The sequence below is a fragment of the Crocuta crocuta genome, unplaced genomic scaffold (assembly GCF_008692635.1).
Source record: "Crocuta crocuta isolate KB4526 unplaced genomic scaffold, BGI_CrCroc_1.0 scaffold45, whole genome shotgun sequence".
In the NCBI taxonomy this organism is placed as follows: Eukaryota; Metazoa; Chordata; class Mammalia; order Carnivora; family Hyaenidae; genus Crocuta; species Crocuta crocuta.
In genome coordinates, this window is record NW_027530544.1 from 3193994 (window position 1) to 3206711 (window position 12718).

Here is a 12718-nt window from a genome sequence, read left to right on the forward strand (position 1 = left end):
TGTGGGCTTCCAGTGGGTTTATTTGCATTGTGATTTTTCTTAACTATTTAATGTCTAGGGATCGTTTGTAAATTAATAATTAAACCTGGGGCCGGTTTAGAAAAGATAAGTTTCATACATACTCCACTAAGAAAAGGGAAGCTACCATGTTAATATTTATTTTCTAAAACCTATAAGGCTCTCAGTTGTTTCATTAATTCTAGAGGGTTGGAAAGAGCTGAAATTTGTCCATAGCACTAGACATTTTAATAGGAAATATTATTCATATGAGAAATCTATATAGAAATAGAACACAGAAATATCATAGGCCATATCTTCTATGAAAGGCATTTCTGCATTTTTCAAATGTGTAGAAGTTAGAGGAGAGGAAAAATCAATTACTCTATGACAAATTTTCATCTTTAAGGGTCATTTATAGGAAGCTTGAAATTAATACTCGTGAAAGCCTGAAATACTCAGAGGCTATTGTGTTTTGTCAGCCTGTTTATTGGGAGGTTCTAAAATGTGGTCAGATTTAGTTTTATTCAAATGATTGAGATTAATTGTTTATTCAGATACCTGTTATTTCAGAGGGTGAGGATAGCTGAGAAAAGAGTGGGTGGTGGGAAAAAAGTGCAAATAAAATTTGACAAGCTAATTTGCTAGCCCAGGGATAGCTAGCATTAAGAGTTCCATCAATGCCTGACTTCTATCAAGAGTTGAATCCACATCCTGGAGTATTATGGGGACTGTTACCATGCTCTCAGAGACTGTGGTTATGAATTTGAAGTTAACAAAACGTATATCTCCTCTTACTAACTTAAGCCATATCTGTCATCTCTGTGTCTGATTTTTTTTTTTTTTTTTTTTTTTTTTTTCCCCTGGGGTNTTTTTTTTTTGACCCTGGTGCTTTTACTTCTGTTTCTGCCAAACTCCAGCCTGCTCTATGGGGAAGGTGAGTAAAACCAGTAGTTAGGACCAATGTGAAGACTGTGAAAAATTCTAAACATACCCATCAGAATGAGATCCTAGTCAGAGAACAGTAGTGATCAAAGTGCAAACTGTTGGAAAATATGGATATATGTACACCTGTACATGTATATAGTGTATAATATGTATGTATATGTTATTGCTCACATGCAGAAATCTATCCAGTTGAAGACAGCCCAGGTCGGTCAATTTTTCTGCTGGAAAACCATTTAGGGCCATTCAAAACCATTAGGGCTGATGGGTGGAGTTAGGGTCTACTCATTTGGGAATTACTTGCTGTCCTTTGAAGTCCACAGAGCCAAGTGAACAAAGCCTGAAACATAATGGGGCCATCATTTAGGCTATCTGTTTACTCCTAGGGTCAGGAATATATTTATATTTGAATTATTAATAGTTGGTTTGCAAACTGCAATGACACCTCTTGGTTTTGAGTGACCCCTCCCCACCAAGTCTTTTGGGAGTTTGGAGTGGGCTTCTCTGGCCATTAAGATAAAGGGCCTTATCCATAAGTGGATAGGTTTCCCCATAGGGACCATTACACATATACATATAAGTACATACTTCCATCAGGCTTGTAACAATTGATTTAAAATCACTCCACAGTATTGATAAATAGCTCTATATTTTCAAGGTGCAGAAGAATTCCACAGCCTTAATTATTTCAGTGTCTTGCTGGTCTGCCTTAAGTGTATCTTCTGGGTTTTTGGTTGTCTTATTATTTTTAAATTTTTCTGCAGTTCATTTTGTATGCACACAATGTCGTTTTGTAAAGGTAGTTGTAAATATTTTATTTGTAAGTCAAAATCACTCATGTGTAATGTTGTAAAGTGATTATCTGCTGTCTTGTTATTACTACAGTAAATGTTATAAGTTATGGATGAAACTTCAAAATGTACATCTCACAAGTTATGCATTCCTATAAATACACTATACTAAAGATATGATTTCTGGTGGTCTTTTTCTTTTCTTTCTAATTAAAACCATTGTTCAAAAGAAAGAGTAATAATTTTTCTTTCCCAAATATATGAAAGCCTTTGACAAGATGAAAATATCACATTATTATTACACTTTTTGCCCAGCATTTTGGAAAGAAGTATCCTAAAGCATTTATCAAAAACAAACAAACAAAAAAAGGTCAAGTAAATCTCAGGTGTGTGTTGTAAACTTCATCCTGGTGTTCCAAATGCCAACTTTGTTAGAAAATTGTCAGGCCATCTGAGCTGGATCTCAGAAATGTATGCATCATGGTCTGCTCTCAGAGTCCAGATTAGCCTATATAGACTTAAACAGGTCTGCCTGAGCCACCCAAGTGTAATACTGATTCAGAGTACCACTGCCAGTTAGCTAGAATGTTACAGATCGAAGCGTCTTGATTAGGTTACTTTGCCAATAAGAACAAAGCTGCTACAAACATTTGGCTCCTTTTTTTTTTTTAATCATAAATGTACTGCATTTATCTGAAATGAGAAATAACTCTCAAAAGCATGGGTTCTTCATACTGTTTGGTCAGCACAATCTCTTCAGAGAACATGCGGACATTAAAAATATAGAAACATAGGAATGAAATCAGAATCAATTTAATGAGTAACCATCATGAGCCCTATGGTTTGAAGTTATTTCCCTTAAAGTATTGCCTTCTACACATAATGGGAATTTCCCCCACATTAAGGGATTTATTTGTAAGGACCAAATACGCTTGGATTTTCAGATTGGCTGGCAAGATTACCCTCCTGGATAATGCTGACACGGAGCAATTCATCCTCCTCTATTCTCCTCCCTCCCTTCCACATCTGCTGTACATTTATTACGCTCCAAGCAGCTGAGCTATTCTAACGGGAATAAACCCAAGTCCTTCTCCAGGACACCTCCGACAGAAGAGGTAATGAACAATTACATAAGCGCTTTATAGTCTCAGGTACGAATTGCTATGACACTGTCATGTGCCAGTGCCATGAAGTTAACAAGAATTGAGTAAGGATTCCTGTCTTCGAGAACTTCCGTCCTTTTGGAGAAACCAGGGTCGGGGCAGGGAAGGGTACGCTGGGGGGAGGGAGGAGGGAATCGTGACTAATAATTGGCGAATAACGCAAGGCTCGGCCAGGAAGTAGATAAGGGGACACTGCGCTATAAAATGGGCAGCATTTACACAAACCCTCTAGAGAGGCTTGGCTCTATGACTCGGGAGTCAATCTAGGGACTCGGAGCGTTGAACTCCAGCGACCCGATCCAGAGGCAGCCGCTAGAAGCCCAAACGACTGCGTCCTGCTCGCTTCCACAGCCAGCAAGGCCGCGCTCCTTAAACACCGGGAGACGAAAGCAGTGAGCCGCGAGGCCGCCGGAAGACAGGGCGGAAGAGGCGGGGCTTTCTCGGTGACGGCATCGGGGCGCCGCAGGCCTGGCGCGCTTCGGTGCTTAGAACCGGGACGGGAGCGCGTGGCAATGGCAGCCGCAGAGGCCGATTTGGAGTCATTGGTAACGGGTCTGTACGACGTGCAGGCTTTTAAATTTGGGAACTTCGTACTGAAGAGCGGGCTCTCTTCCCCTGTTTACATCGATCTACGCGGCATCGTGTCTCGACCACGTCTTCTCAGTCAGGTGCCAGCCGGGGAAAGGGGGAGAACAGGGCTGGGTGCTCGGAACGGGGACCAGGATGCGGAGAGGGTGAAGGAGTTGGGCTGTGGGTGAGAGCAAAAAGCCAAGCAGGCAGCCGACCCTACTGTCGGCCTGGGGAGTCGATTTGAGAGGCCTAGAGGCCAGGTACTTAGTTAGGCCCTTGCGGAATGTTGATGCAAAATGAACAAACCTTTCTTCAATTGATTTTATTTGGGCCCAAGTTAGCAGCTCTGTATACACAGTCTTCACAGAGAGAGCTCCAGGGAGGGAACATTTGGTGCAGGCTTATACCTTTTTTTTTTTTTTACATAGTTAGAAATCACCATGACCAAAGGCATCTCAGAAAGTTGTAGGTTTTATCTTATGTTTTGAGTATGTAAAAGGTTGCATGACTAATCTTAAAGGAACCCGGGAGGTTTTTAAGACTTTTTCCCGCCCTGAAGCAGAGGTACAGTGTGTGCTTTGGGTAGAAATAGAGCCCGTGCATTGACGGTTTGCTTCCCTGCCAGCCTAGGAGCAGGGCCCACAAACAGGAAAAGTTGTTTATTTTATCAGGATCTAGAGAGCAGCCTGTTCCTTGACCCACCAGCTTTGACACGTGCTTTGCAAGAGAATCAGGAAGCCCCGTTTGGGGCACTGTCGATATTTGCCCCTGAAAAAACTAGATGTGGGGACACAACTGCTTAAATGTTTGGAGGGCTGTTAATTAGAACGGAGGATTCGATTTTGCACTTTGTGGCTAGGAGTGAGAATGAAGGCCAAAGGATGGCATTTCGTGGAAGCACTATTTTGGTCAGTATAAGGAAAAACTGCCCAAATTTGAGGTTTCTAGCACGTTACTTCTCCATCTTTTGAGTATATTTGAATCACCTGGGAATTTTGTTAAAATGGGTAATCGGATTCAGTAGATCTGAGGCAGGGCCCGAGGTTCTGTCCTTCTAACAAGCTGTCAGCCAAAGCTGCTGACCGCACCAAGTGGAAGGGTTGAATGCCCTGTCCATTAGAGTTGCTACTAGCCTCACGTGAATACTGAATGTTATGAATTTTAAAATTGAAATAGTCACATGTAGCTAGTGGCCCGTTGGACAGTGCAGATGCAGAACATTTCCGTCGTCACAGTGGTTTAATCAAGAAGACACATGTATTTCCTCCACCACCTAAGGGTTTATTCTCACCATGTGGGACCCCTATTTTCTGAGGTTCCTATACAAAGGATTGAAGCGCTGGTTGAAGTGGGTTGGACTATTCTCACCATCCAGAATCCATATACTATGGTACATCTGTCTCGTCCATCCTTAGAAGGTCAGTCGCTAGGGAAACTTCTAATGAAAAATTGGCTTAGGTTTTAACAAGTCAGTTGATGACTAAAAATTGCTTTTTGATACTAGATCTTGGTGCGTGTGTGTGTGTGTGTGTGAGTGATTTTTAGTGGTTAACTCAGGAATTGAAAACGTTCAGAAACCTAGCAGTAATGGAACTCCTTTCTATATCTACTTATTTCTGTGAACAGTATTTCTCATTATTTACACCCCAAAAAAACCTGATAGAATTTACACTAAACTCTAGCTTCCTAGTTGTAATATTCAACTTAAGTAAATACACAAACAAATGAAGGGGTACCGTTCCTCTAAGAGAAATATTTCCAAAATAATCCATTCTGCTTCTATCAAAATTTGCAAATTTATGTTTTAGTTAATTTCATGATTGTAATTATTGTAATAATATGTTAACAGTTTTTAACACTTAAGAGATCATAGGAATTTTTTTAATTTACAGTTTTAAATTTGAATTTCTATACATTTTTGTTAATGGAGAAATATGATAGAGTGATCACTAAAAGCTTTCCAAGTAAAAGCTTAATTACATTAGAATAAAATTCTGTGCACAGTGGAATGAAAATGAGTTCCAGAAATGTAAAAAGTTTCCACCTTTCCTAGTGCAGCGTTTTCATATTTTTTAAAAATGGAGATGTTCAGTGTCAAAACTCTATAGCATTTGCATCCTGTTGTATTCACTTTTTAAAGAGTGACATAACAGTTCTAGGGAAACATAATTTTTTAGCACTCTAGAAATTACATCTTTAGCAGCTTAAAAACATTCACGGAATTTTCAAATCTTCGGAAGTATAGGTGTGAGAAATTTTGAAGACCTGATCTAGTTCACTATGCGATTCTTGAGAGATTGTTTGCTTTTTTTTTTTAAATAAGGTGGATGAAAGTGTGCATTCTAGCATTAAAATGTGATGATTTATGTGGAAAAGGATATTATAAAGTAGTACTTCACACAGTAGGCACTGCATTTATGAAACTATGTCTTTTTTAACATTTTGGTATGTAAGCTTCCATTTTTTTTTTTTCCAGTATTATTCACTAAATTCTATGCTGTACCTAACATCTCCATGACTTATTTATTAACTGGAAGTTTTTTATCACTTAATCCCCTTCATGTATTTCACCTGCACCGCCAACCCTTCCCAGCTAGTAAGCAATAGTTACTTAGTTTGTTATCTGTGTCAATGATTCTGTTTGTTTTGTTTATTCATTTTGGTTTTTAGATTCCACATGTAGATGAAATCATATGATATTGCTCTTCCTCTGTTGATTTATTTTACTTAGAAAGTAAATACCCTCTGGGTCCATCCATGTTGTTGTAAGTGGCAAGATTTTCTTTTTTTATCGTTGAACAGTATTCCATTGTATATATGTGTGTATCATATATATGTGTGTATACACATACACCACATCTTTATCCATTTATTTACTGATGGGCACATAACCTGCTTCCACATCTTGTCTATTGTAAGTAATGCTGCAGTGAACATAAGGGTGCATGTATCTTTTCAAATTGGTGTTTTTGTTTTCTTCACATAATTACCTAGAAGTGGAATTGCTGGATCATATGATATTTTTAATTTTTTAAGATATCCCCATACAGTTTTCCATACTGGCTGTACCAACAGTGTATAAGGGTTCCCTTTTCTTCACATCCTTAAGAACACTTGTTATTTCTTGTGTTTTGAGAACAGCCAACCAGACATGTTGTTTGTGGTTTTCATTTGCCTTTCCCTCTTTTCATGTGCCCATTGGCCATCTGTATGTTTTTGGGAAAATGTCTATTCAAGTTCTGTACCTGTTTAAAAATTGTTTTTATATTGTGTAAGTTCTTTATATAGTTTGGATATTAACCCCTTATTGGATATATGATTTGCAAATATCTTTTCACACTAAGTAGATTGCCTTCTCATTGTGTTGATGATTTCCTTCACTGTGCAAAAGCTTTTTAGCTTGATGTAGTCCTATTTGCTTATTTTAACTTTTCTTGGCCTTGGTGTGAGAAGACTGGTTCGATTACTATGGACACCTGGGTGGCCCAGGTGGTGAAGCGTCCAACTCTTGATATCTACTTAGGTCATGATCTTGGGCTCTGCACTGACAGTGTGGAGTCTGCTTGGGATTCTTTCTGTCTCTCTCTCCCTCTCCCTCTCTCCTTCTCTGCCCCTTCCCTGCTCTCTCCCTCTCAAAATAAGCAAACATTAAAATATATTACTAAAGCGAGTGTTAAAGGGCTTAATTGATTTTTTAAGTACAATTGACATACATTATATTAGTTTCCGGTGTTCAACATAATGATTGGCTATTTTCATGTATTGTTAAATGATCACAGTAAGCCTAGTTAATATGTCACACATAATTTTCTTCCTTCCTAATTGAAGTTGAAATATTAGGTTAGTAGGGATGCCTGCGTGGCTCAGTTGGTTAAGCAGCAGACTTCGGCTCAAAGCATGATCTTGCAGTTCGTGAGTTCGAGCCCTGGAGCCTGCTTCAGATTCTGTGTCTCCCTCCCTCTCTGCCACTCCCTGGCTCACACTCTTACTCTGCCTCTCAAAAATAAACATTAAAAAAAAAAGAAGAAGAAGAAATATTAGGTTAGTAACAGGTGAGCAGCATAGTGATTCCACATTTATATACATTATGAATAGTGTAGTTACCAACTGTCACCATACAAAAGTATTGAAATATCATTTATTATATTCTCTATGCTGTACTTTACATCCCTGTGACTTATTTATGTTATGACTGGAAGTTTGTATCACTTAATTCCCTTCACCTGTTTTTCCTATAGGCCTTCCCCCTTCTCTGGCAACCAACAGTTCATATTCTGTATTTGAGTCTGTTTTGTTTTGTTTTGCTTTTCAGATTCCATATATAAGGGAAATCATATGGGTTTTGTCTTTCTCTAACTTCACTTTGCATACTAACCTCTAGGTCCATCCATGTTATCACATATGGTAAGATTTCATTCTTTTTTCTGGCCAAGTAATAATTCCATTTTGCATATGTACCACTCTTTATCCATCTACTAGTGAACACTTAGGTTGCTTCCATATCTTCTCTATTGTAAATAATGTTGGGGTGCATTTTCAAATTTTTGTTTTCATTTTCTTCAGGTGAACACCCAGAAGTGGAATTACTGGATTGTACAGCATTTCTATTTATAATTTTTGATGAACTTTCATACTGTTTTCCGAGTGGCTGCCCCATTTTACGTTCCTACCAACACTGCATGAGGGTTCCCTTTTTCTGCACATTGTCTCCAACATCTGTTTCTTGTCTCTTTGATTTAGGCATTCTGACAGGTGTGAGGTGGTCTCTCATTGTGGTTTTAATTTGCATTTCCCTGATGATTAGTAATGTTGAGCATCTTTTCATGTGTCTGTTGGCCATCTGTATGATCTATATTTCTTCCTTGAAAAAGTGTATTTGGGGTGTCTGCCCATTTTCAGGTTGGATTGTTTGTTTCGTTGGTGTTGTGTTGTACAAGTTCTTTATACGTTTTGGATATTAACCTTTTATTGGATATATCATTTGCAGTTATCTTCTCCCATCAGTAGGTTTCCGTTTTGCTTTGTTGATGGTTTTATTCGCTGTGCAAAAGCTTTTTATTTTGATTTATTCCCAATTGTTTATTTTTGGTTTTGTTGCACTTGCCTGAAGAGACAGATCAAAAAAATAATTGCATAAAAATTAAATCTTTAAAAAAAAAAATAAGGAGGGGGTGCCAGGCTGGCTCAGCTGGTAGAACATGTGACTCTTGATCTTGGGGTTGTGAGTTCGGGCTCAATGTTGAGTGTAAAATTGCTTAAAAGCTTAAAAAAATTTTTGATAAAACTCCTGTCCAAGAGCTTATTGCCAATGTTTTCTTTTAGGAGCTTTATGGTTTCAGGTCTTACATTTAGATCTTTAATTCATTTTGAGTTTATGTATGGTGGAAGAAAGTGGTCTGGTTTAGCTCTTTTGCATGTTGCTGTCCAGTTTTCCCAACAGCATATAGTGAAGAGACTGTCTTTGCCCCACTGTATATGCTCTCCTCCTTTGTTATAGATTAACTGATCATATATGAATGGGTTTATTTCCAGGCTCTCAGTTCCATTGATCTATGTATCTATCTTTGTGCCAGTACCTTACTGTTCTGGTTACTTTAGCTTTGTAGGATAGTTTGAAGTCTGGGATTGTGATGCCTCTAGCTTTGTTCTCCTTTCTCAAGATTTCTCTGGCTATTCGGTCTCTTTTGTGGTTCCACATGTATTTTAGGATTATTTGGTCTAGTTCTGTGAAAAATGCTATTGGGATTTTGATGGGGATTTCATTGAATATATAGTTCACTTTGAGGAGTATGGACCTTTTAGCAAGAATTAATATTGCTAATCCATGAGCATAATATATCTTTTATTTGTATCCTCTTCAATTTCTTTTCATTAGAGTCTTACAGTTTTTGTGTACCAGTCTTTCACCCTCTTGGTTAAATTTATTCCTAAGTATTTAATTCTTTTTGATGAAGTTGTAAGTGGGATTGTTTTCTTGCTTTCTCTTTCTACTGCATTTGTGTATAGAAACCCCACAGATATTGACAGATATATTGATTTTGTATTCTTCAACTTTACTGAATTCACTTTTTCTAATAGTTTTTTTGGAGTCCTTAGGGTTTTTTTTCCTTTTTAAAAAATTTGTAGTTTTAGTTGACATATTAGTTTCAGGTAGAAAACATAGTGATTTGACAGTTATATGCATTGTGAAATGTTCACCACAATAAGTGTAGTTATATCTGTCACTGTATAAAGTTATTATGATATTCATGATATTCTCTATGCTGTACTTTTCTTCCCAGTGACATGTATTTTTTTTTTAATATTTTTATTTATTTCTAGGAGAGAGAGAGAGAGAGAGACTGTGCATGAGCAGGGGAGGGTCAGAGAGAGAGAGAGACATAGACTCTGAAATAGGCTCCAGGCTCTGAGCTGGCAGTCAGCACAGAGCCTGATGCGCAGCTCGAACCCACGAACCGCGAGATCATGACCTAAGCGAAAGTCGGACGCTTAACCGACTAAGCCACCCAGGCGCCCCACCAGTGACATGTATTTTAAACCCTCAATTCCCTTCAGCTATTTCTCCTACATCCCACCCCCCACCCCACTCTCCTCTGGTAACCACCAGTTCTCTATATTTTTGAGTCTTTTTCTTTCCTTTTTTGTTTTGGGAGGATGTGTTTTTGTTAATTGAAATATAGGTGTACAACACAGGGATTAAGCTACTCCATTTTCTGCTGTGCTCACCACAAGTGTAGCTACCATCTGTCACTATTCCCTACCTGTACCTTTAACTCCCATAATTTATTCAGTCCATAACTGGAAACCCATACTTCCTACCCGTCTTCACCCATTTTGCTCATCTGTCCACCCTCCTCCCCGCCTGGCAACAACCATTTCCTCCTCTGTTTGTGGGTCTGTTTCTGCTTTTTTTTGTTTGTTGTTTTATTTTTTAGATCACACCTATAAGTGAAATCCTATGGTATTTGTCTTTGACTTATTTCACTTAGCATCATACCTTTTAGGCCCATCTGTGTTATTATGAATGGCAAGATTTTACTTTTTATGTCTGAGTAATATTCCAAGTGTATATATTACCAAATCCATTCATCTATAGATGGACACTTGGGCTGCTTCTATATCTTGGCTATTATAAATAATGCTGCCATAAACATAAGGGTGCATATATCTTTTCAAATTAGTGTTTTGGGGTTTTTTGGTAAATACTCCAAAATGAAATTGCTAGATCATATGGTGGTTCTATTTTCAATTTTTCTAATGTCCCAACTGTTTCCCATAGTGGTTGTACTCCTACCACCAAGACACAAGGGTTCCCTTTTCTCTTCACGTCCTTGCTGACACTTGTTATTCTTGTCTTTTTGGTGACAGCCATTCTAACAGGTGTGAAGTGTACCTCATTGTGCTTTGGATTTGCATTTCCTTGTTGCTTAGTGATGCTGAGCATCTTTTCATATATGTGTTGGCCATACTATTCTCTAGAAAAAGGTGTGTGTGAGCCTTCTGCCTTAATCCGGTTGACTGTTTTTTTGCTGTTGAGGTAAATGAGGTCATTTATTTATTTATATATTTATTACTTTTTAAATGTTTATTATTGACACAGAAGAAACAGAGCATGAGTGGGGTGAGGGCAGAGAGAGAGAGAAAGAGACACAGAATCCAAAGCAGGCTCCGGGCTCTGAACTGCCTATCAGTCCAGAGCCTGATGCAGGGCTTGAACCCACAGACTGTGAGAGCATGACCTGAACCAAAGTCAGACGCTTAACCGACTGAGCCACCCATGCACCCCAGTGAGTTCTTTATATATTTTGGATATTAGCCCCATAGCAGATACATGATCTGCAAATACTTTCTCCCATTTAGTAGGTTGTTCATTTTGTTGGTGATTTCCTTTGCCATGCAGAAGCTTTTTAGTTGGATGTAGTCCCACTTGTCTGCTTTTGCTTTTGGTGTCAAATCCAAAAAAATTGCCAAAACTTAATGCAGGTTGCTGACCACCTCTTTTTTTTCTAGGAGTTTTTATTGTTCCAGGTCTTACATTCAAGTCTAATCCATTTTGTATTATTTTTGTGTATGGTCTGAGTGGTCCAGTTTTTATTATTTTGCATGTGGCTGTTCGGTATTCCCAACACCATTTTTTAAGAGATTTATCCTTTTCCCATTGTATAATCTTGACTCTTTTGCCATAAATTAATTGCCCACATAATAATGGGTTTATTTCTGGGCTCTGTTCTGTTCCATTGATCTATGTGTCTGTTTTTATACCAATACTGTGTTCTTGATTACCTTAGCAGGTTTGTAGTATAGTCTGAAATCAGGGAGTATGATGTTTTCAGCTTCAATTTTCTTTAAAAAAATATTTTTAATGTTTCTTTATTCTTTTTTTTGCAAAATTTTATTTATTTTTATTATTTTTTTAATAGTTTATTGTCAAGTTAATGACAGAGAGAGAGTGAACACGCAAGCAGGGGAAGGACATAAGAGAGGGAGACAAAGAATCCAAAGCAGGCTGCAGGCTCTGAGCTTCAGCACAGAGCCCGATACGGGGCTCAAACTCATGGACTGCCAGATCATGACCTGAGCTGAAGCTGGACACTTAACTGACTGAGCCACCCAGATGCCCCAGGTTTCATCTTTCTTAAGATTGCTTTGATTGTTTGGGTGCTTTTGAGGTTCCATACACATTTTAGGATCGTTTGTTCTATTTCTATAAAAAATACCATTGGAATTTTAATAGGGATTGCATTATATCTGCTTTGGGTAGTATGGACATTGACAATTCATAAGTAAGGAACACTATTGCATTTATTTGTCTTCACTTTCTTTCACTACTGTCTTACAGTTTTCAATGTACAGGTCTTTGATCTTGGTTAAATTTATCCCTGGGTATTTGATTCCTTTTGGTGCAAATTAAACAGTGTTGCTTTCTTAATTTCTTTATTGAAACTTTTCATTGAAGACTTCTTTCAGACAGAAATTGTAGCTAGCAGGTTTATAGAAAGCTTTAGATAGTCAAATCATAGTGGATTACTAAGGAAACTGGGAGGACTGGGAGCCCTTCTTGGTCTTTGAGGTCAGCATCATAGCCTTCCCTAACACATCCAGTGTTGCCCTCAGCGTAGACCCCGAGTTGTCTAGACAAGTGGGTTCATGCTTGTGTTTTTATATTTGTAAACTGGGATTTACAGAAAGGTAATTTAACAAAAAGACACACATATTTTTCTGATCAAGTTTGAGGCTACCCCGTATGGGGTT

At 38.2% G+C, this 12718-nt stretch overlaps 1 protein-coding gene across 2 annotated transcripts in view; it reads left to right on the forward strand.

Annotated features, from left to right (window-relative positions):
• The first annotated feature begins 3356 nt into the window (after window positions 1–3356).
• UMPS (uridine monophosphate synthetase) overlaps window positions 3357–12718 on the forward strand; it is a 31696-nt gene continuing 22334 nt past the window's right edge. For both annotated transcript variants that reach the window (XM_077767626.1, XM_077767628.1), the window contains exon 1: window positions 3357–3564. In XM_077767626.1, coding sequence (XP_077623752.1) covers window positions 3409–3564 — 156 coding nt within the window. In that variant the 5' untranslated portion in view covers window positions 3357–3408. The remainder of the gene's footprint in view (window positions 3565–12718) is intronic.